Source organism: Carassius gibelio, chromosome A6 (assembly GCF_023724105.1).
Source record: "Carassius gibelio isolate Cgi1373 ecotype wild population from Czech Republic chromosome A6, carGib1.2-hapl.c, whole genome shotgun sequence".
Classification (NCBI taxonomy): Eukaryota; Metazoa; Chordata; class Actinopteri; order Cypriniformes; family Cyprinidae; genus Carassius; species Carassius gibelio.
This window is the reverse complement of record NC_068376.1, coordinates 10738577-10763465: the sequence shown is the minus strand read 5'-3', so window position 1 is coordinate 10763465 and position 24889 is coordinate 10738577. Positions and strand designations below refer to the sequence as shown.

At 37.3% G+C, this 24889-nt stretch overlaps 1 protein-coding gene across 7 annotated transcripts in view; it reads left to right on the top strand.

Moving 5' to 3' along the window:
• Window positions 1–1105: 1105 nt before the first annotated feature.
• LOC128015475 (histone-lysine N-methyltransferase SETD5-like) overlaps window positions 1106–24889 on the top strand; it is a 33847-nt gene continuing 10063 nt past the window's right edge. Inside the window, exons 1-10 of one of the 7 annotated variants that reach the window (XM_052599335.1) lie at window positions 1106–1201; window positions 1391–1567; window positions 10340–10575; window positions 12863–12965; window positions 20013–20266; window positions 20822–20880; window positions 22868–23055; window positions 23301–23339; window positions 23478–23723; window positions 24634–24782. In XM_052599335.1, the coding sequence (XP_052455295.1) occupies window positions 10505–10575; window positions 12863–12965; window positions 20013–20266; window positions 20822–20880; window positions 22868–23055; window positions 23301–23339; window positions 23478–23723; window positions 24634–24782 (1109 nt within the window). In that variant the 5' untranslated portion in view covers window positions 1106–1201; window positions 1391–1567; window positions 10340–10504. Of the gene's footprint in view, window positions 1568–10339; window positions 10576–12862; window positions 12966–18950; window positions 19425–19982; window positions 20267–20821; window positions 20881–22867; window positions 23056–23300; window positions 23340–23477; window positions 23724–24633; window positions 24783–24889 lie in introns of those variants that run through there. The other 6 variants (XM_052599331.1, XM_052599332.1, XM_052599330.1 and 3 more) reach the window with 6 other exon arrangements.

Here is a 24889-nt window from a genome sequence, read left to right as displayed (position 1 = left end):
ACAAGAGACGTTTTCATTTAGCTAATTTTGTTCACCAGAACACATACAAGTCTATGAAGACTTCGGCGTTGTGAGTGGGCACTTTATTAATATTGAAACCTATAAAAACAGATCGAAACACAAAGGCTCCGATATTAACCATAACTTAGAAAAAAGTATGTTTTCCGGTAAGCCGTGGGGGTTTTGCTATTGAGTAATGCAAGTAACGTTACGCTTCTGTAGAGTCGCTGTTCAACAACGCCACAGAAACGGCTCAAGCCTTCCTTTGTTAGTTGTAGAATATACTAGATTAGCATTACCACGTCAAGTGTACATTTTTCAACAATCCTTAGGCAATCACTCTTAAAATAAATGTTTTATCATCTGACTTTAAAAGAAAAAAAAGACAACGAAAATTGCATTTAAATCCTTTACGATTAGTGATTTAACGTTAATTGGTTTGTTGGTCGTCTAAACGTGGTTAATTATTTTGGCCCATGTTTGGTGTCCCTTTTCTTCCTCTTTTTAAATAAAAAAAACCACAGTTCGCCAACTTGATAAATATTTTGTATATAATTAAATCCTGTGCCAAATCAAACGTCCAGTCCACTCCTGGATCCCTCATGTATTCCTCACAGTATTGTTGAGGCTCTAGTGTCGCGCTCCCTGCGACAGCGCCCAGGAAACCCCGCGCTGCTACAGCTGTATAACACAACACTGTTATTCCCTTTTACACGGATACAAGAAAACAAATATATTCCTTATTTGAAAAGACCATTGAACTCCACGGCGTGTGTATTTAGTAACACAACCTCTTTCCCCAAATCCTCCGTCCCTTCTTTTGAGAGTATCCATTTTAACTAGTCGTTAGTCTTCGAAGCTTACTCCAGCAGCCTTCTCAACGCCATCTCATGCTGCATGGAAATGCTGACTGGAGAAGTGAACCACCTCCGGAAAATATAGGGCTCTGCCTCTTTTCTGTCTACGACAACAGCAAGCTCCGCGATGATCCAACGACGAATGCGCGTTCCTGTTTGTTACAGTGATTGACACATTTCTACCCAATAGCATACCAGAGGGCGCGAGCTAGAGCTAAAAGCCCGCCCTCCTAATGAACCCCTGCTCCGCCGTGGAGGAAACCCTGTTCTATGGTCGTGTGTAGGCTTCGCTGGGAGCCGCGGTCGATGCCGGTGTACAGAGGGGGATGGGCAATACTGCAAATGTAAAGGACATGAGACTGAATCACAGTCTAGAATCACCAAGTGCTGTACATACCAATATAAATACCGACTATAATTATGTTAAATAACATTGTATATTGATGTATTCCTTGACAATTGAACGTGAACATTTGAAGACCGTGCAATGTCTTAAATTGGAGAAAATGTGAAACTTTCAACTCTTGCCTAAGGGACACTGAGAAGTTTGGAAGACAGCCTGAGAGCCTCGCGGTTTACAGTTCACAGGAAACACCGAGGTTGCAAGAGAAGGCCTGCTGCTCTGCCTCGCATTGATGTTGGGTTTTCTAAAAACACCAGACGTCTTTAATAGGCATCTGAATTTCAATTACGCCGGAAGGACGCTGTAGGTAAGGTTTTTTGTTATTTCCATGAAGGTTTTGATGGCAGTAGCTTATGTTTTTTTATGAACTAGGCAAAGTTGATGCAGAAGTTGGGAGCTCAGTTTATCAGCTCTTGTTTATCAACACGCATTGTAGCTTTTCTGTTTCAACTGTTCTTGGTTGATTGTTTCTGCTGTCACGTTAATGAATCAAATCAAATTATTTTTATGATGTAATACCGTGTTGGTTGGTTTGCATGTTAGCTTGATGTAACCTAGCCATAATCACAATCACACTTTGCCAAGAACCTCGTGCTAAGAACTGCTTTTTTGCTGTAATCATTCAGCGATCGACTTGTTATTATACTGTCTGTCTTATATTTCGCATATATATCAAGTTCATAGCATTCGTGCCACTCAACATAATTAATTCTCCATCAATGTGAGCAAAGGTATCCTTTTAGTTAGCAATTAGCTTAGCCGAAATTTGCTGTCTTAAAATCTAGTACGTTTAAAATAATGTATTAAAATGCTAAAAATCGTTTCTTTTGCCAGGGATTTTAATTTGAAAACAATAGAAGAAACGATTGATTAGGGTTGTGACAGAAACTGAGACTCTGTGCATTTTAGTGTTAGTTGACTTGTTTTCTGCTAAATCAAGTTTCTGTGTGAAAACAGACATGGCAGAGTTTGTATTTACAACATCCGTGCTTGTCAGAATTGAATTTTATCAACATATTTTTCAGAGAACATAGAGAATGATGTATTAAAGTGCTTAACTTTATTTTTTGCCTTCGTTTAATAACTTTATGGAGGCACTTTGTTGGACTTACCAAGTGGGTTTATTTATTTTTTGTCTGTTCTGAAAGAAGATAGTTTGTCGGAATAAGCAGGTATCCTGTTGAGAAGTGCTTTCTATTTGATATGCATACATCTATTTTTGTATTATTTTTTTGACTGCTTCTATCTTGACTATGGGACAACTTTATTATGTGTTTATAATTTCCTGATCTGGCTTGTGTTTTCTTGTGGAAGCGAAAATAATGCGAACCCTGGCCCGAGAACCGTGACTTGCTTTTCTCATTCTTCACCTCCGCCTCCCCCATCAACCAACCCCCAACTCCATCCATGAGAAATGGGTGGTATTTCTAATGGGAACTCGCCTTTCCTTTTTTAGCCTCCATTTTTATTTCAACAACAAGTGAGTGGAAACGACAAGGAAGACCAGGCAACCGTTAATTCGCTCACGTTACCGCGGATGGCATATAAAAAACTTATTATTATATATTAGTTGTTATATTATATATAAGCTGTAAATATGTAACATTTGTTATGTTATTTCCAGCGTGTAAAATGAACCGTGAAGAAACGCCTGCTGTTGTGGCAAGGCGTACACCATACTCAGGGTTACTTTTACATATACACACATTATATTATTTAAGAGGTCCTCTGAGAGCGTACTGTCCTGTTTGTCTGTATGCTGATAAATTTGATGTCACCAGGACCCGAAACACAGACTGTCTATAACAGTGCCTGATATAATTCACACATTTTTGTATTCCTGGAGAGCTTGCTGGCAACTGTAAGCAGATGCTGGGCCTGTCCGACATTTTGCCAGTATGTTTTCAGGTTTTATTTTCGTCCGCCTTGAACTATGTGAAACCTGATCTTTCTGTGACTCACTCCTTATCTAAAGTCTACGTGTGTCTTTGTCCAGAGACAGAGGACAAACGTGGAGAGTTGAAACATTTTTTTGAAGTTTAGCATATATGGAAATGTATTAAATGGCCTGGAGCATTTTAGTATCAAAATGTAGAACATAGTTGGGCTTTAGCGGGAATATGTGAATGGAGAGAAACTGTACCACAAATCAAGACCTAATGGCAAATATGCAATGCGTTTTATTATCACAACTGTTTTTTAATGCTTTATGTCCTCATTGCTTTGATTTGGAATTTTGTACATATATATACAAAATTGGAATATATATATATATAAAATGTGTGCAATATGTACAAAATTCCACAAAATACAGACAAACAATATATATATTATAAAAATTCTCAAATCTGTGAGATCTCACAGCCTTTATTAGCAGTGTAAACCCTTTTTTTTTTTTTTTGCCAAACTAATGTTTTCAAAAGTTGTGACTTAAAATAATTTAATAGTTTTGAAGAATCCGGCAACAGTCATATTGGTTTTATGACCTGCATTGCTTTTAAAACAATTATAAGTATAGAAAATACATTGAGAAAATAGCTTTTGTGTTTGGTTTTCTGGGGCTTTTAGCTCTTCTTGTGCTATTACATGTACTGAGACTGAAAAATAGTTGCTGAGATGCCTGCTTCTCTTCTGCTTTTGATTGGGTGGTTTCAGAAACCCTCAGCCAATCAGATGCTTCTGAGTGTTGTTGGTTGGTCTCTCTCTCTCTCTCTCTCTCTCTCTCTCTCTCTCTCTCTCTCACCCCTCCCCCACACCCCTCCCTAACCCGTGCTTTGGAACGACTATAAGCACAATCTTAAAATGATAGTAGCATAAACATTGTTTTTATTTTACTTTTTTTATTGAAAGGCAGCTGAAGAACCTTGAATGTGGAATCCATACAAACTCTGCCACTCAAGCTTCTTTTTCATCTCTTGTTACTGTGAACCTTGTGCAGCCATTTTAGCTCCTGATCGTTTTTTTTTTTCTCAGGTATTTGGCAAGGGTGGGTCGGTCGTCTTAAAAAAAAAACTGGCAGAGAGAATATACTTAAAATTAATTTTCACATTTGTGTCTGGTGATACTGTCACAAACGGTCAGCATTGTTTATAGGTATAAAAGGGTTACATAATCATTGAAAAATAGTATTAATTGACCACAGCTTATCCCATTTGTGTAACTGCAATGTTTCTTGATGCAGTCCAGTCAAGAGAGAACAACCCCCTGCTCACCCGACAATCAGCCATTGGGTACCTGCGGCTTATAAAACACTGTTGTCCTATTGGATTGGAAAATTTAATTAGGACAAGTCTGTATATATGCCTTAACATGATTTCATTGGCACAAATATATTTCTAGTGTTCCTGATAATAGGGTATTTCCTGCATTAACTATTTTTAGCCTATGCCAAATTTAGTCATGCTGCCATGTCCTGTTTTGTGCATTTATGTAGGCTCTATCTTGCCTTTGTGTTTTCCTGTTATTACAAAACAACTGACAAGTGGTCAATGGGTGTAGGAGTGGATATTATTTTCCAGATGAGCAATACTTTTGCTTTCAAAGAAAGTGAAATTGAGTTCTCACAAAAAAGCTAAATTGAATTTTCACCAACAATTGTGTCTTATTTAACAAGCACAGATTTAAAAAAAATCAAATATGACTTGTGTAGTACTTTTAGATGTTTTTTATTGCACAACTTGCATTTTACACTTGTGTTAGTGATTCATTGATACCAACACTATCAGTACCGTTCCAGATATTGTGCTCATGTGCTCGTTCTGCCAGAAATGTCGATAGCAAAGAAAGAAAATTATGCAATTATTACTAACGTTACTTGAGAAGGAGAGAGTGTGTTGAACTGAAACTAATTTATATATGTGAAAATAAAACATTCGCTTTTATGTGATTTATGTATAACCAGTGGTTCTCTAAATTATTACAGGGAAACTTTCCCAACTCTCTCTCATTATTACCTGTCATTTCTGTTGTATATGATAAAAATCAAATGGCAAATGCTCAGTGTTACAAAACAGACTGGCGATACTTGTTTGAACCATGCTATCTTGGCCCAAGAGACAGTGCAGAGGTTTGAATTTGATGCAGAATTCTCTGTGATTTAGACTAGTGTAAAGCCCTTTGAAACACCTCTCTGACATTCTTAACAGCATTGACAGGGAAAATAGCATAAACATTGTGCCATGAATGATCCATTTACAAGGCTTTTACAGTCGACAAATCACCAAGATTTACTTTATATCTAATACAGCAGCACTAACTGTATCCATGTTATTTTGGCAGAAATGTGGTATATTCATATATATTCAGTGTTATTGTTCACGGATGCACAATATATTGGCCACCATATCGATATCAGTTGATAATTTCTAAATTGATAAATTCTGTTATCGTTATCAAACTGATAAGATAATTTGGACGTTATCTTAGAGTTGATAAATGCATTATTTCCTGCAAAAACACTTCAGATGCACGCTGTTTACCATGATGGTTTTTAATTGCTTGAAATATAATTAGAAACAGTTCGAAAATGAAAAAAAGTTTGTCATATTCTAATGAGATTATTAGCTACTATAAAATAATGTAATGGAATCTTTGTTCGCCTATGTTTTAGCGCATTATTAAGAGAAGAGCACATCCACAATGGATCCACACGACTAGCAGTTAAGTTCACTTGTGTATTTACAGTCTTTTGTGCAATTGTACGTTGTAATATTGTTTATTTTATGCATATAAATCAGATTTCTTCTCATATAGAAAGAGTTTGGTTAAGATATATCCTATAGAGGGTTAATAGAGCACTTCAGTTTGCTGGTGAATGGTGATCATCTTTAAATCAGCGCACGCAGCTTAAACAGTAGCTTACAACATTAATAACTATGATTAAGATTGTTATATAACATTATAATGAGAAGACTATTATAATAAAACAATATGAATTCGTTTCAGCGCATTGTTGCTGGAAGAGACAAGATCATCCACAACAGAATTTACACATTCTGATTAGCACGTAACTTGGTTCGAGTTCACGTGTGCATTTCTTATGCGGTCTTTTTGTATGTATATAAGCTCTAACATTATATTTGTATTGTATAAATACCTGAATTTATGATGCGTTTCCTTGTGTTGAATAAGCTGGCAGTACTTCAGTTTAGCTTTATTCATTCAGCTCTTCAGCTTCAGCACATGCAGCTTGTGCACAACAGCAATGCACAACATTAATAACTATAATTGCGAATGTAATATTATAAAGATAATTTTACCGTAATAAAAAGAAGTTGTGAATTATTTGAGTTTGTTGTGTTTGAGCACACTATGAGCGTCCCAGATGTGTGTCCACATCTGACTATTCGGGTTGTAGCGCCGGTGCATTGCAATATTGGAAATAAGCTACTTATGAGCCAGTGGATATCATAGAAGCAACGTGCAAACTATGTGCAAGTCAAACTTATGCCAGTGAACGTCTTTCACAATGATAGTAAAAGTAAAAACTGACGACATCTGATAACACACACCTTAACAGTGCGTATTCAGAGACGACGAGAGACAAATCTCCTAATATGTGGTATATCTGTGTTAATTTATTTCTTTAATGTTTCTCCGATGGCCCGAACATAATGAAAAAAATTTGAAGAAACATTATTTGTGTTGAACAGGTTGTTTTTGAAAGCGGAGCATAAAATTGCATAAAAGTGTTACCGAAGTGTAACAATTTAATTTTGGCTATAGGTCTATAATTCATTTCTAAGCTATAAATAACCTGTTTTAAAATACATTTTTAAAACATTCTGAGGAGTAGCCTAAGCTAATAGCCTATTTTGATTTAATATATTTTTATTTCAGTTATGCGGTGATGTGCTATGAAATTGTTGCGAAGCAAAGTTATAGTAATATTAATTGAATAATAGAAGTAATTTAATTATAATTGTCAGAAAATAACAGGTCTACATTAATTGGAAATGCCAAATACTCTTAATAATGACAATATTTCATGATTTTGTGATATCTCTGGCCATAGTCCATGCTGGACCTCTTTCAACACACTCCATTGCCTTGGCAAACTGTGGCAATGTCTCCAGTAGGGCTGCACGATATTGGGGAAAAAATGACATTGTGATATTTTATCTTTCTGCGATATATTTTGCGATATGAAATATAATCAAATTTTTTCATAAAAACAAAAATGGGGTGAGCACACTTACGTTCTCATTTTAAATGATTTAAACATCAACACCATCGTGTCAATTGATTAATATGCGCGAGGGAGTGAGAGCAAGACAGCGCTCGTGTTGTTTGAAGACAGTGAGCGTGCGGCCGGGGCTCTCTCTCTCTCTCTCTCCCTCTCCCTCTCTCTCGCTCTCGCTCTCTCGCGCATGCGCGCTCTCTCCATTCGTCAAGGGCCGGGAGCAGCTGGCCCGTACAGTTAATGAATAACGGATAAACTACGACAGCCTACATCGCACATCCTGCGATGTGACTATCGTGGATTCGTACATCGCGATATCGATGCTTAAACCACACATCGTGCAGCCCTAGTCTCCCCGTTAGTGTTGTCAAAAGATCTGGTACTTCGGTACCAAGTCGGTACTGAATAAATGAAAATGTCACAGTACAAGGTTTCAGTACCGGTGCTACCGACTACCCATTAAACCCAGTTCTTGACGCATACAATGCTATGATTTCCGCGAAGCAGAAAATGCGGACAATCTCCAAATCCAGTCATAAAAAATGAAACTTACATTTTAATATGGTCAGTCAGGGAATTTGTCAAAGTTAGCATTTGATTAAATTAAACAAATCAAATCTCCATATGGACCAGTATCTGCAAATTTTAAGCTGCAAAAGTTGGGTGAAATATGAATCCTGCATGTTTTTGCACGTCTCTGTGTGAAAGAATGAATGATTTACCAAATAGACTGAAGTGCATGACGCTTGCAGAAATTTCAGCGGCTGCCGTCTCGAGGACATAAATATATAAACAACATCACCAGAACTGTTCTGAGGCAAGCATTTTACCATTTCATTTGAGTAAAACGTGTCAGTTTAATGGTATTCACTGCAACCCGTAAAAATTCAACCTGTCATTGGGAGTAAATCACTTGCATGTACGATAAAATTTTACTCTGGGTGACTAAATTGGGTTTATTGTTAGCCATTGGCTAATAAATTCTTAGACTTTACTCGCCAGTGTGTGTGTTCAAGATTAGCACATTTTCACTCGCTGAACACTGACTGAGTGCTTCAGAGTTTCGCTCTCCATCAAGTGATCTGTACTTTTCAATTCATGGACGCACAGCACACCTGTATTTGACGCACTGTAAACTCTCTGTGAAGGCGCACGACTTGCCGTCGCTTTGCTGATAGCGCTTTTTCTCACACATGCAGAGAGAGAGAGCAAGAGTCTTACCATGCTGAATTGACACACTAAATTTAAGTTATATTCTTTGTTGTCTTCTCCTGTCAAAATAATGGAGTTCATTTAGAATTATTCAACTTTTTTGATACGCCGGTTTCTCCGGTAGTGTGCTGAGCTAATGCGCAAATGGCAATTTCATTGGCTGGCGCTGATGTTTTACCATCCCTGTTTTGATTTCAGCAAATCAGTTTTCACCGAACGTAGACAACGTGATTAATATTCATGAACCCAGCAGCTCATCAATCCATAGAGCAGAATTAGTACTAGTATTATCTTTTAATAATAATTAATAAGATCTATTACTTTTTTTATTTTACAGAAACCCTCAATGACCAAAAATATCTTAAGCATCACCACCAGTCTTAAGTTCAGTTAAAATGAAAAATATGCATTCATACATGGTTATCAAGTTTTAGTTTTAATCACTAAACTTCTATCATTAAATAGTATAAATACCCTAATACAATGCTTGACTGACTGGTTAAAAAGCTAAGATTTAAGAAGCTGTGCCATTTTACAAAGATAAGCTGATTGGAATCGTGTGTGTGTGTGTGTGTGTGTGTGTGTGAAATAGTATATCAGTCTGGGGAGTAAACTAAAAACTTTACTAGCCAATGGCGATTATATTGCCAAGGTGTGCATAGAGGGTTGCAAAATAAAAGTTCATTTTTGCATAAAGGCATTGTGCTAGAAATATTATTTAGTATTCAGTGCTATCATAAAAATAGACTTACTTGTTTGATTATAATTATAGCACTCCTATTTAATTGAGCTCTGTCTGTTTGACGCACATGTGAAAGGCGGTGCTCGTTCACTGAAGTTTAGCGGAGAATCCCAGAGCAGAAGGCTCATGAACTTCTGACAGAAAAATGTATGTAAATATTTTCTATGGCTTTCTAACATTTACAGATAGAGGATATACCTGTGAAATGTAAGTTATACAAGTTATGTGGAAATCAGTGAAGAAGATGCCTAATTATGCTGAAAGCTGTGTGTGTCTCAAATTTGCTTGTGTAAAAAATGTACTTCCTGTATGCTAAAGTTCGTCTCAACACCAACAGTTGGCCTTCAGTACAATAAAAAGTTGTCCTAACTCAGTATAAATCCTAAAATGATTTTGGCTACAAATAAACTGCATTTTATATGCCTGATGAGAAATCTGCTACAGTGTTTCAAAATGAACAACACTTTTGGCTTGACTTCAACCTATGGTTTAGCTTGCTGGACACTTGTTCATTTCTGGGTCTTAACTCCTAGTATAGTATAATCTACAGCACTACTAATTGAGGGTGATGTGAATCATCTCAGATGGCCCACTTTAACTTGCACATATTACACTTAATGTTAAAAAACAAAGCGTATGGAACGAATGGAACTTCTAGTCTCAAAGACCTTTCCTTTTGTATTGTTCTTCTCCTCCTTCTCTTGCTGATTTTCCTCAGTTAGCAGAGTAAAGACATGTACCACAGTTTAGCAACAAGAGACTACATTTTACAGTAATCACGTTATACACTCGAGAGCTATACAAACCAATTTGAATGGTGCATAAAAAGCCAAATTTTTTTTGTGTGTGCGCTATCAATTTAGCAAGATTTTAGGGCTGCATTGACACACATGACATGTAACTAATCCTCTCTCCCTCTCTGTTTTTGTGGTCTATGGTTTTAGGTCTCCTGATGTGCATGATGTGGTATAGCAGCGCCCCATCTGAGGAGTGCTTCACTGCTGCCATTAGGAGGCCTTGATTCTCCTCATCCCTCCCCTCTCCCTCCCCTCCCCCCCCTCCCCGCCCCCCATCCCTATCCCCTTCTCTGCATTGCTGCGCTTGACGTCATGAGCATAGTAATCACACTGGGAGTCACCACACCTGAGACACCTTACACCGATATGGCCGCTGGATCAGAGTAAGTTTCTGTTCTGAGCCCCTTTTCCAAAAAAATGGTTCTGCTGTGGGTTCCTGGTTGGTGCCTATTCCTAACCTGAATCATGCGTTTCCACAGCAGAAAATTAGTTTCAGTATACTTTAGACTATAGCAACAAAACCTGTTATCAAGTCTGTGGAAACACTGAGCCAGCTGAGCACTGGCCAAGAATGGGTTCTGGCACCAGAACATGCACCATTTTGCTGAAAAAGAAGTAGTGAGGTTGTTTATTTATTGCATTTTTTTTCTCCATGGTTAAATATCTCCATAGTACTTGCATTAAGATAGAAATATGAAATTTATAGTGGAATTCTGTGAAGGTAAATGCATTAGTTTAGACTAAGAAAAATAAATTGAATCATTTTGTCTTGCATGTTAACCTGTATAAATGGGCATACCGGATTCATTTAAAAAACGAATGGGGGTGGTGTTGGTGTGAAAGCAAACACGTCCCGGGACTGATCCCGGAATGAGTGCTGTGTGAACAAAAGCCAGATCTAATGCAGTGTTGTAGTGATGACATACGCTATCGCGTGACTCTTTTACAAGGTGTTTTGAAGGACAAAAATATATATATGCAAACTGTAATGAAGCAGAGTTTTTGTAATGCCAAAATTTTAGATCTAATTCTTGGTAACAATTCAGATGCGACAGCAATAACTATTATTATATTCATTTCAAGTCACTTTTTTTTTTTTTTTTTTGCTTTCCACAATACGTATAGTTTCAAAGCAGCTTTACATAAAATTTAATGTTTTTGAAAAACAGTTAAATTACAGTTAAGATCCAAATCTTGCAGTTAGTTAACATCACATATTGATTTAATCAGAAACAATGAACACCTAAGGATGAGAATCCTGAGGTAGAAACAGAAAAGAAAAGTTAATGAACTGAATATGATTAATTACAATGGTTAATATGATTACCGTACTTTGATTACAATATGAATTGTATCACTTAAATCACTTGAGTCACTTAAAGGGAATTAATCACTTGTTTGTACTTTTTACTTAACAGATGCTGTTTTGCTTTGTTGCTTGTAAAATATCAAGGCAAAAAGAACCAAAAGAAATCAATATGAGATGTAAAATGTGCCTTACACACAGCAGGCTATCTAAAACACCAGGCTGTTTCTGTTCAAAAGCTGGGTCTATTTGTAAAAGAGACAAAGCATATTTATTGGGATACCTCTGATTTCTCTAACAATGTCTGTCAGTCTATTACACTGCTTGGGAAATCAGCATTTTACAGCTTCAATTCTGGTTTAGTGTGACTTTGCAGCACAGAATACTTCTACAGGCTATAGGGATACTGCATGGCCTTGATGTCCTGGTTCAGGTGTGTTTGATCAGTTGCAGTTAATAGGGAAGGTCACACTATGGTTTTCATTCCATTGACTTACATATGCATGTGAATGGAGGAGACGCAAGATCTTAAGATCATGCAAATGCCTTCAAGTTTGGGTTTGATGAATTCTTATTTATGAATTCATATCACATGAAGACATATGACCAATATAAGAATTGTGCTCTCTTAGCTGAATTAAAAGAATGCAAACTTTGAATCTGCAAGAATTTGTGCATTGATGGTGGAAATAGTTGGAAATTCTGACAACCAGTGTCAAATAATCAGGTAGCAGATTCTCTTTCCAGAAATTAGTTTCAAACAGGAGAATTGAGGCTACGTACACTAAAAAAAATAGTGCAGAGGTTCACTGAAGCAGATGTGGAACTTTGCATCCGAAGTGACCACTCAGTGTAGCTCATGGTTTGGAATGACAAAATAAGTCTAGCCATCTAAAGCAGGATTTGCTTTCCCTTAATTGACTAAATGCCATACTGTTACCCCATATCCCACTTTATATTACACAGTATCTTCCTGCACAAGCACAGAGTACTCTGCAGCACCTTGATGGCCTGCTGATCCACATTAAGTTACCTCTGCTCCTAATATGGGTGAAATATGTGGCATTTTCATTTGTAAATTTCATCCTCTTTTAAATGGATGTGTGTGTTTTGGTTTTCTCTAACAATTTTGGTGTGGCTTTTTCAGTCCAGCCTTTTTTTAGTACTGTGGTTCTCAACCCTGTTCCTGGAGCCCCCATCCTCTTAATCTAGGTTCATTTTTTTTTTGGAAAACATGCTTTGGTGTAGTATCTAGTATCCACTAGTGTTAAGCAATGTCTCTGGCAGTCATCTGGAGATCACAAAATTACATTTATAACTAGCATTTTGTTTGCCAGCTTCTCAAAAATCTTTCTTTCTCTCAGTCCTGAGTCAGTTGAAGCGAGCCCAGCAGTAAATGAGAAAAACTACTCAAGTCGCAGCTGTGGGAATACACAGAGTCATGGATATGGGGGCCTTCCCTATGCTGTAAGTTGTTTTTTATTCTTGTTTTATTTTTACAAATTAAAGATGGACCTTTTTTAGCATTCCCAAATTGAAAAAGAAAAATGCTACAATGTTTTCATGACTTTCAAACAGAAGCAGAAAAAATGGAAAGAGAAACTGATAATGACAGAATAGAAAATTGTCAAATTTTCCTTCACTTCCATAGACGCTGTATTACAAACAACCTCACAGTAGTGGTAACTAGTTTTTTGTAATTTTATGCAATGGTAGTATAGTACAAAGTGTTATGAATGTACTTAAATTTGTTTTGTAAAAAACTGCAGGATTTATGATGCTGATGACCATTAAAATGCACATCAAAGTCTGTGAAAAGGGTCCATTAAGTGATAATGTCATTTAAAACAATGTGTAACCCAATAGCACCTCATTAATGCATGTAGGAGCTTAAATGTGTTTTAATAAGGTGATATGTTATTCACATTTTGACCATTGAGTGGTGCTGTGAATGATACAAGATTTTAGTAAATAGGTAGCCCTCCTTCAGCTGTAGGTAGGCGTTTGACCTGGAAAGGCAAAAGGTTTTTGGCCACATCGCAAAGCATAGCAACGTAGTGCAGGGAAACAAGCGCGAAACTGCTGGACATTGTAGACTTTGTTTTGGTGTATGTATTGGATATTGAATTTGACATTATTCAATTTGGTGTCGATGCAACAGAAGAATGGTCAACTCGTTCATTATGGAGACATGCAATAAGGAAGAAAACAACATTACATCAAACAAAGTAAGCGCGTAAAAAACCATGACTTGTTGAACTTGGCTTGTTGAACTTGTGTTTGGAAACTTTGACACATTTGGATACAAAACAAAGAGGACGCAATGTTGATGGGAATCGGATTTCGTCTTTGGGAAGTAATTCTGCAGTTATGTATCACTGTAAAGGACATCGCGATGCTGGATTTATAACTTCTAAAGTTGACTGATGAACACAGTAACAGCGGATCATCTAATGGCGCCCAACACACTGAGGCTGAGGTACGTGAAGCGCTACACTGTTTAATGGCTTAATGTTGGGAGCACACACAATAAAAATGCATTAAAAGGTCTGTTCGGCGATGCAGGCAGATCATAGACTTTTTGTTTGTTTGTTGCAACAAACTCTTAAAAACAGTCTATACCTTATGAAGATTTATGACGAAACGTCAGATAAAATTGTGGGGTCTGGTGTGTCAGCTGCTAGTAAATCAAACCGTGTGGTTTCACAAACTGAAAAACGCGTGGTAAAACTTTAGTTTAAAACATTATCTGATAAATTAGATAAGTTGCAAGCTGTCAAAAAAGCCAAGTTGAATAATTCAAAGAATATAAGAAAATCCTTGCAAGGTTTTATTCAAAGGGGGACCAATTTCAGGTACAGAGTGCACTTGAAGAGCTCATTGAGGTATGTGATCAGCTTAAAGCATCCATGTCCGTATTGGGTTTATTGCCACCCGATGAAAGAGAAGAACATGAAATGTTGTTTAAAGCAAAAATGGTGATTAGTGATGAGTGCATTGCTGATTGGTTTTGTTTGATGAAGGTAACGTGTTTGTAAGCGAATGAGATGTTAAAGGTACAATTTGTAAGATGTTTGCAGTAAAATATCCAAAGACCACTAGGCTAGTGTTATATATTTTGTCCAGCTGATTACTAACAATAGCTCTAATATTTTCAACTACTTGTTATAAGAAAATTACCATTCTAAACTGTGACATGGGGCAGTGCAGTCGCATGTCAATGACGTTAGTTACCCTTTGTGACCGCATTTACTGACGTAGAAACCACATGACAACAGTGTCGTGGACAAATGCGGAAGTAGTGTTTTGTGTCCAGCAAACCACTTAATTGCTTCAAGCAGTTCCTTATTTACTTCTTCTTGCACATTTTATGGTGGACTGTGTTACTTATTTATGGAACATAATTACTGTTTACCATCTGCCGCTGGTTCTGTCAACAAGGACAGCTCCCGTAAACTTGTGTTTTACTTGACAGGTGAGTTGTTTTGATCCGTATCTTTACAGAAAACGAATGATTAGTATAATGGGCATAGAGGCCAAATGTGGGGCATCGCGTCTCTAGACCCGCGCGAGGACACGTCTGATCATGTCTTTGAACGTAATCTACTCGTGCAAATCGTTGAACTCGTGTTTGAAATTTATTACATCAAGCACAACATTTATAAAATGTGACCTCATCCATTAAATCCATGATTTATATTTCCGTCTGATTGATGGCCGTCAGCGGTTGGGTAGAAGACAACAAATCCCATCATCCCACGCTATCAAACCACGCGATTGTTAATTTTTTTGGTAGTGCACCCTCTCGTGGCAGGTCATACAACCTGTACCTTTAATGATGATGGCATTAATCCAAATGATAGTGTGTCTAATGTTGATAGTAGAAAATGAGCAACAGGAGCAGTAGTAGCTACATCCTCTGCAAGGATAAAAGCAAAGGCAAATAGAGCTGTAATTGTTGCTCTTGTTGCAGCTTTAAAGAACAGGCATGTCCTCAAGGAGCCAAGAGCAGCAGTTAAGGAGGAAAAGGGAGCAGCCTGATTTGGAGGCTGAACTAGCTGCATACATTGCTAAGCTGGCAGTGTTGGAGGCTTTTGAACAAAAAAATCTGTTCTCTGGGATCTCCATCTCCAAGTGTCATGAATTCCCACTAAGGTAATCTGGCCATGGGTTAAACCCTATGGCACAGAAATACAAAGCTGGAGCAGGGAAAGCAGTTCAACAAAGGTTCTGTTTACTACCACCTGGCCAAATAGTTGATGTGGGACCTAAAACTGGTGAGAGTTGGATTAACACTGCTACAAGCCAACAGTATGTGTTTAATAAACAACGACAAGCAACAATTGTACATGGAACATCAACACATACAACTTCTTAATTAAAGGACAAGCAATCTATATACTGTAATGCAACTGGTCAGAATCAATCTAATAATATGCTTACTGTCATGCACAGGCAAAATGAGATCACAACTGCCTTGATTCAAAAACAGCATTCAATGTCATTGCCATCAAGAGATATTCCCATATTTGATAGGAATTATCTTCAATACTGAACCTTTATAATAAAAAGCCTTTGAGCACGGTGTGGAAGTAAAAGCCGGTAAGGCATGATTGTTTGTACTATTTAGAACAATTTTATGAGTTTTGGTGTGTAGTTGTCAGCATATGGCTCCTAAGCGTGGTTAAGAGTCTTTTACAGGAACATTTTGGAAATTAAAAAAATTGCTACTGCTAAAATTAAAAAACTTCTTGCTTGGAGAGCCGTGAAATGACTAAAAGCTTATGATTTATGTTTGTGTGGATGTTACAATGTAATGGAGGAGCTCCAGTACATGCAAGAACTGGATGTGCTTGCTAACATGCAAAGTGTTATTTCCAAATTGCCATTCAACCTGAGGGATCAGTGGAGAATAACAGCTTATGACATAATGGAAACATGTCGCCGCAGAGCTTGTTTTATTGATCTGGTCACTTTCATTCACTGTCATGTCCGGATTCTTTCTGACCCTCTCTTTGCTGAGAGTCATTGTTTGGTGTCACTAGAATAAAGACATTGACCAGATTTAAGTCACAGGCTAAGGAATGAATAAAGGGAGCTAATTTTGCTACTACAGTAGCAAACATAGATACCCTTTCAGTAATTGGGAGTTTACTGAAAGGCACTCAGGGAAAGGTTGATTGCTTATGCTGTTCTAATAATCACTCATTGGAGGAGTGTGGTCAGTTTAAAAAAAGCAATTTAAAGGGCGTTACTCCTGCAAAGTTTGTCATCAAAGTCACCCTATGGTGCTTCACATCAAAGGGCAATCAGCAGCTGTGAAACAGTCATCATCGGAAAACAAGTTAGTTTCTTGCAATTCGCAAAAACGTGGCAGTCAGAGGGAATGTCAAGATGGGAAGCATTGTTTGAATTTACCTTTTAAGACTAAAGAAGTCTATCTGCCTAACAACTTTGCTGTGGCAAAGCAACAGATCCTTGGTTTGAAGAAAAGGTTTCTCAACCATGGTTTTCACCAGGAATATGCAGGATCCACGAATGTCTTTAGCAAGGTCTATGCAGAAGATGTACCTCAAGAACAGCTGCACTGTGAAATTGGGAAAGTATGGTACATCCCTCATCATGGTGCCCGCCATCCAAGAAAATTATATTTTGTGTAGTGTTTGAATGTGGAGCAATGTTTCAGGGAACATTGTTGAACAACAAACTTCTGCAAGGTCCTAATCTTACCAGCTCATTTCTTGAAGTTCTCACTTGTTTCAGACAGTAACCCATAGCTTTTAGAGATGACATTCAGTCTATGTTCCATCAAGTGAAGGTTGCTGAAGAAGACAGACATTTGCTTCATTTGCTTTGGTGGCCAGATGGAAACATCTCTGAAAACTTGTGGAGTATAGGCTGACTGTATGGACTCTTTCAAATTCAAGTTGGAATTGGATCCTCTGTGTATGATCCTCTGGGGTTCCTATCGCTAGTCATTTTGTTTGCCAAGATGATGCAACAGGAACTCTGCAGGAGAAGTTGTGGATAGGATGATGCCACACACAGGACAACTTAAGACAGTGGAAAAGATTGTTGGAAGATCTAAAGTTGTCCATTGCATTCACCGTAGACAGGTGCATTAAGCCAGGGGATTAAAAAAAACTGAATCACACTCAACTATACCATTTTACAGGATTCCAGTGAAAATGGATACGGCACAATGACATATGTCTAATCATGAGAACTACATGATGCAACAGAGTGACACCACCGAAGGCTGAAATCATTCCCCGTTTGGAGTTGATGGGAGTTGTTTGCTACCAAGGTGGACACAATGTTAAAAGCAGAATTGGAAATCCAGATTGTAGTTGCAGTCTTCTGGACTGACAGTACTTCAGTATTGAAGTACATCAACCATAAAGACAAGTGTTTCTGTACATTTGTGGCCAACAGGTTCAAAACCATCAGAGAAATAGTTGAACCCTCACAGTGGAGATGTCAGTTCTAAGGACAATCCAGCTGAAGATGCATCAAGAGGAAAGGTTGAAGAATTTCTGAAGAACATTTGGTGAAAATTGTTCCAATGGCTACTTTATAAAAGAATACATCAATTAGCAATGGATTATAAATATTCTTAATTGTTATAATAAATATCAGAGATGGTTGGAATAAAACAGATAAACTGTATTGTTGCAGTCGAGTGTTTATTGTCTTAGTTTTATTATTCAAAACTTTTTTATGTTCTATTTACTTAGTTACTTAGTAATTAATCTCAATATTGTCAATTTTGCCCTTAAAAAAAAGAAAAAAAGGATGATTAAACAGCTTATTTAAGCAGTTGAAATAAATCTAGACCAAGTGATCACTTTCTGCTTTTTATTAAATGAACACATGTAGGCCTATATGTAACTGAAGTAGTCAAAAGAACACAGACCGGTTGAACGTACTCTCTTTAGATCACTAAACTCCAGCTTGTTAGTGTTTTCAGATCATCGGCGGGATACAAATCAAGTATCCTTGTAACAGCGAAGCTCTGATTCAGGGATTTAATCTCTTGTAATCTGGCAACCGCTCTCATGAAAGCTCTCGTAGTAGAGGCGGGTAGAGCAGTTACATGTTCCTGTTTCGAATGTTCAGCGCTTTATCTTGGGAAAGTATACTTGGATTTGAAATATTCGATATTCCCGATATTTTCAAATTTTACATTGTTGTAAAAATTATTCCGATACTATCGCTAATATTCGATATATCGCCCAGCCCTAGACTGGATATGTGGATTTTCAGTGTGAGAGCGCCTTCTGGTGTCCAGTGTGAATGAAACACATGTGTTTATAGTCCTAATGGCCAATCCATCATTTTTGGGGGAATTTTTGTTCATTTTATCATTTTTCTTTTATAAGTATCGGTTTAGGCACCTGAACTGTTTTAAAAGTATCAATTTGGCACCGGTATTAAAAAAAAAAGATAGTAGTAATTATGGACTATTGGACTCCTCGTGGTTACTTGGGCTCTTTCTTTTTATTGTATTTGAATTATGTTTGTCCACCATTAGCAGTTAGGGGTCAGGGTGTAGGAGCCAAAATATGTTTAATAAGGTGATATGTTGTTATCATTTTGACCACTGAGTGGCACTGTAAACATTACAATATTTTAGTATATTGGTTACCCTCCTACTGACCCAGAAGGGCAAAAAAAAATTTGACCATCGCAACGCATAGCAATGTAGTGCAGGGCCATGCAACAGGCGCAACACATGACAAGAGTGAAACTGCTGGACATTGTAAACTTTGTTTTGGTCTATATGTTGGATATTGAATTGGACATTATTCACGTTGGTGTTTTGTGGAAACAATAAACTGTGTATGTTGATGCAACAGAAGAATGGTCTTCTCGTTCCTTATGGAGACATGCAATAAGGAAGAAAACAACGGAACCTCAAACAAAGTAAGCGCGTCAACCTAATTATTCTGGGATCAGGCAACTCGGTAGCATAAATGATTAGACTTAGCTCCTACATGCATGGTGCTGAATCATATTAAATAACCTTGTGCATTATGTTTGAATATAAGTGATTTTACCATGGACCAAACAGAGTTTATTTTGACTCCCAAAGCTAACAAGCTGACTTGAACAAAACTGCAGATCAAAGTTGACAAAAGTTGCTCTAGCATTTAATCATTTAGCAAATGTTATCAAAGGCAACTTTCAAATAAGGAACATCACAAGCAATTTTGTCTTGAGCATTACTGTTCCTCAATAATTTTTTTTATAGTAAAGTTTACATAAATGAAGTTCATTTTGTTTTATGGTTGTAGTTTAAGATACTTTAGCCAAAACATTCTTAGCTATGTGAAATATTTAATTATGAATACCACATTTTTTAGTTTTTCATTTCCACCTCTTCTTTCTTCCTACCCCTTTTCCCTGCTCCCCACCTTTTATTCTCTCCCCCCTCTCTGTTTCCTTTTCCCTTTTGTTGTGCCTGAACACCGTTGTTTGAAGATGCAACAGTCTTCCGTTGTGTGTTGTCAGGATCATAACTATGGAGCTCCACCCCCTCCCACCCCTCCTGCCTCCCCACTCTCCCAGACCGTTTTCTCCCATATGGAACGCAATGGCACACTGGGACGATCGCGACCCTGTTTCTCCATCAATGATCCAGACAACTCTGCTGACAGTGAGAGCTCTTCCGAGGATGACGAGGTGGTGGAAGGCGCAAATCCACCTTCTTGGTGTCAGTGCCGTCCAATGCAAGATGGCTTCCTCATTAAGTGTGAGAGATGCAGGTGGGTGATTTGTATCTGAAATATTTAATTTCAGATGGTACTGTGCTTTAGTGGTATGTAAATCACATGCAGATTTTCCCACTGAGAATGACCATTTCGTCACTCTCTGAGAACACTTCACACACCCAAAAAAATACACATGCTTTAACCCTTCAGAAAATAGCGATTTCACTAGATTTAATGCCAAATACAGTCCATCATTGAAATATAACCGATGATTACAGGAAATGTCAAGATGTTCCCCTAAGCTTATATCTTAATGGTTGGTGAAGGTTTTATTTTTGATCTCACAATAACAAATAAATGGCCAATGTCTGAAGTCTCGTTAGTAAAATTTCAAATTTTTTCATTTTTTTATATCTCGTTGAGGCAAAAGTTAATGTCCAGCCTTAAATGCCTAGGCCTTAAATCAGCTTTCTGTCTATGTAAATTGGCTAAATTATGGTTCACAGTGGTTCACCTTTATAAGAACCAATAGCTTAACTCTGAGTTATGGCAATTAGTTATTGCTGTAATGGATAGAAAATGTGAACTGAAGGACTGGTCTTGTTGCAGGGGTCTGGAGAAGAACCAAGAGATGGATGGGCAGCGCAGAAAAGCAGAGAATGTTTCAGGTAAACCACTCTTATGATAATGAACATGATTTTACTCACTCTGAATCACTTTGCTTCTTAGTTTTAGTTTCAAAGTACTTTTTCAAAAATATTGTTTAAAAATATTGCCAAATAATCAGTAAACACACAAACTGTGGAAAAATGTGTAAATAAGAATGTAAAATTAATTAAGGTACCAGTATTAGCAATAAAACTATGTAGTCAATTCACCTTTATTTAAATAGCACTTTATACAGTACAGATTCTTAAAAAAAAGTAGCATCACAGTAATAAACAAGAATGGTAAGAGAATCAGTGATGCAAAGTTCATCAAATATGAGAGAAATTCAATATGCAAATTCTGTTGCAAAGCAGCTCTAACAAGACAATAGTGTCGTCATTCAGTCAGTTCAGTGTTTATTCAGTTCAGTTCAATGTCTGTGTAAAGCTCATTAAATTTGAAACCAGTTCAATTCATCTGTAAGCAGTTCCACAGAAGACCATGTGATCTTATTCAGCTTGAGTCAGTTTGATGTTGATTCAGTTTGGTTATATGCTTATATAGGTAAACTTTGTCATGGCATACTTTCATGTTGACTCGACAAAGCCTTGTCTCAGCATTTAAAGGGGACATCGGATGAAACTGTAACACTTTTTTTAGTTTTTATTTTATTAATATCATTTTGTTAGGTTTCTGGCATATCTGCCAGCTCAGAAAAGCTGAAAAGAAAACACACAGCCAGTTTGTTATGGGCTGTCTGAGTCTGAAACTGTCATCCGGCGAAGTGTTTTACTTTGCAGCCAATTTATGTAGATAACTATATATTTGAATATGACCATCTCCGAGCCATATATATGGGAGTCCATGGTGGCACTTCACCTGTAATGTTTTGACAAGCCCCATGGAAGAGACTGGTGGCGTGAGAAGTATTAGTATGATAATGATAGCTCATTATCATTAAAGGGACATGCACCGAAACGGGTCGCTGTGAACAGAGCTGTGCGTGAGAAGGTGAAAAGGGTGTTGTTTTACACTATAATAGAGGAATTTTATCTAAAGTATGTTACAGACATTTCATGAAGAGTCATACCAGCTTGTGGAAAATGGGCATCTGATGTGCCTTTTAAGTTTTAATATTTAACTGATAGTTTTAATTGTTTTAATGCATAGATAAAGAAAGATGATGTGTGAAAGTTAAAAAAACTCAATGTAAAAATTTGGAGAACCTCTAGCCCAAAATAATTTGGACAGGAAGATTTATCAACTGTACATAATCCAAATAACATCTGTCCGTTACTATTCAACACTAATAGTAACAATAAAACCAAACGCATTAACGTTAAACAGTTACACTTAATTCATAAATCAGTTGATGTATTCAATACGGCCTCAACAACTGTTAAGAATATGGTTACAGATGTTCAGGGACAGCTCTTGAATATAATGATCAGAGCAGTGCCTGATTTCATTTGTTACATCTCTTCCCAGTAATACCTTTATTTCATCCGTTGTAATTTCTGCCAGTTTTTTTTTTAAATAAGGGTTGTTTTTCTAAATTTATCACAGTGAGGGATAAATTAATGTTTGGTTTTTGTGTGTTGTCAAGTCAAGTCACCTTTATTTATATCACGCTTTAAACAAAATACATTGCGTCAAAGCAACTTAACAACATTCATTAGGAAAACAGTGTGTCAGTAATGCAAAATGTTAAAGGCAGTTCATCATTGAATTCAGTGAGGTCATCTCTGTTTTCATTTAAATAGTGTCTGTCCAATCATTTGCAATAAAGTCAGTGATATCGATGTAAATGAAGTGACTCCAACTAAGCAAACCAGAGGTGACCATGGCAAGGAACCAAAACTCCATCAGTGACAGAATGGAGGAAAAAACCTTGGGAGAATGTTGTGTGTGTTTTTGTCTAAACCTTACCAGTGTCAGTGCTCTCTCATGTACGGGCTGATGGTTGGTCATGCTGATCTTGAGCTTAATTTATATCTGCCTTTACAGTTGGTGAGAGCAGTGCTACAGAGAGTGGAGATGAGGACATGTCAGCCTCTGCTGTGTCGTATACGGCCACTCAACACACACCCACTAGCATCACTCTCACTGTCAAAAGAGTTAAACCCAGCAAAGTTAAGAAGAGAAAGAAGAGCATAGAGAAAACACGCACTACTCCTAAAGCCAAGAAAGTTAAGGTAAAACACATACACGCACAATCCAGTTCACATGACATAGACGGCAAAAATGACTACTCTGAATTCTAGTTGAATAATCATTTTGTCAGAGCAAGTGAACATGTTCATGGAGTTTGAATCATGTGATCATGGGCATGTCTCACTTTTTATCAGTTTTTCCATCCTCTCTATTATATGATAATAAAAATTTAGATTTATATTCTAATTTCAGGCTTATTCTCATTATATTTATATTCTCATTTCAGGCTTACAGAGAGGGTTCCAGAAAATCCATGAGAATGAAGGTATGGACTCAAATATGCAGAAAAAAAAGTTGATCCCCCCCTCTTCTGCTCTGCAAATGACCTTTAGTACTATTCATTACCAAAGACTAAAGATAACCAGATGAATCTTTAATCAAATACACCCTGTGATTGTTGCAGAACTCTGCGTCTGAGGCTAATGTTCTGGATGAGAATACAACAGAAGGATGGGAGACACGAATCCGCCAGTGGACGGACCAGTACGAGGAAGCTCTGTCTAACCAGTACAGTGCTGATGTGCAGAAGCTCCTCAAACACTACTGTGCTAACGGCAACTTGTCCCCCAAGCCATCTACTGTCGCAATGGACACCATTAATAGAACAGAACTAGCCTGCAACAACACTGTGTTGGGCTCGCAAATGCAGGTATAGATGTTGTTTCATTTCTTAAATTGAGTAAGTCTGTATCATGTATCATATGTCATAGATGGTATTTATAAAACACATCTTCCATGAACTCACATAGTCAGACTCAGTAGTGTAAAAACTGTCACTGAAAAACATGGCTGGAGTGTTTTAATCTTGCAAAGAACACTATTTTACTGATAAGCAATAGTTAAGGACACAATCTGACAGTTGCTTCCTGGTTTTAGATAAGCCAGCTCAGTCATTTCCGGTCAACTGTCAAAATCAACTGTGCTATAAGAGGAAGCACACTTTCTGTACATAATCTATTCACAATTTGAAGAAAGGTTTTGTCCACATATACAGTTTCAGGAATGACAAAGATGAGTGTAAAAAAAATTACTCCAGTCATTGCTATGTTTCTGTGAGGGTCTCAAGAGTCTCTACCTATGAATTCCGCAACATTAAATGGCACTTCACTGGAAGTTTACAAGCTGTCTTCTCTTTATGTGGAAAATTCTAAAGAATTCTCCATGCATATGGTCATTTATGTGTCCCTGCCTGTTGTTCTGTGATATTTTAAATGAATCTGTGATTTTATATATATTTTATGTATTCACAGTGTTCATATTATTGTTTTTAAAAATGTATAAAACCTGTAAAATAATTTTTGTTTACTGAATTGAAACTGTTGTTTCCGAATGTACTGTTGTACTGCCATTTTCGTTTAAAGAAAAAACACCACCGTTTTTCCACATTCCACTTTGTTCTTCCCTCAACTTTGACAAGTTGATATGTACCTCTCCCATCTCAGTGCACACACTGAGACGGGAGAGTTACATATCAGATCATCTAATTTGAGGGAAGAACATAGTGGAATATGGAAAAACGGTGGTGTTTTCAATTGCCAACAAGTATTTAATGTGTTTAGTTACAGCTGGGTCGTGTAACACGTGTGCAGAAACATAGGAAGATTCTCAGAGCTGCACGGAATTTGGACCCTGAAACACTCATCATTGAGTATAGAGGCAAAGTCATGCTCAGACAGCAGTTTGAAGTCAACGGACATTTTTTCAAAAAGTAAGAGTGTATTTGGTTGAACATTCAGTTGATCTTATCTTATCAATTAGATTAGAATCGGGGGAATTTTGTAAATGTACGGTAGGAAAATGTATATTGTTTATAAA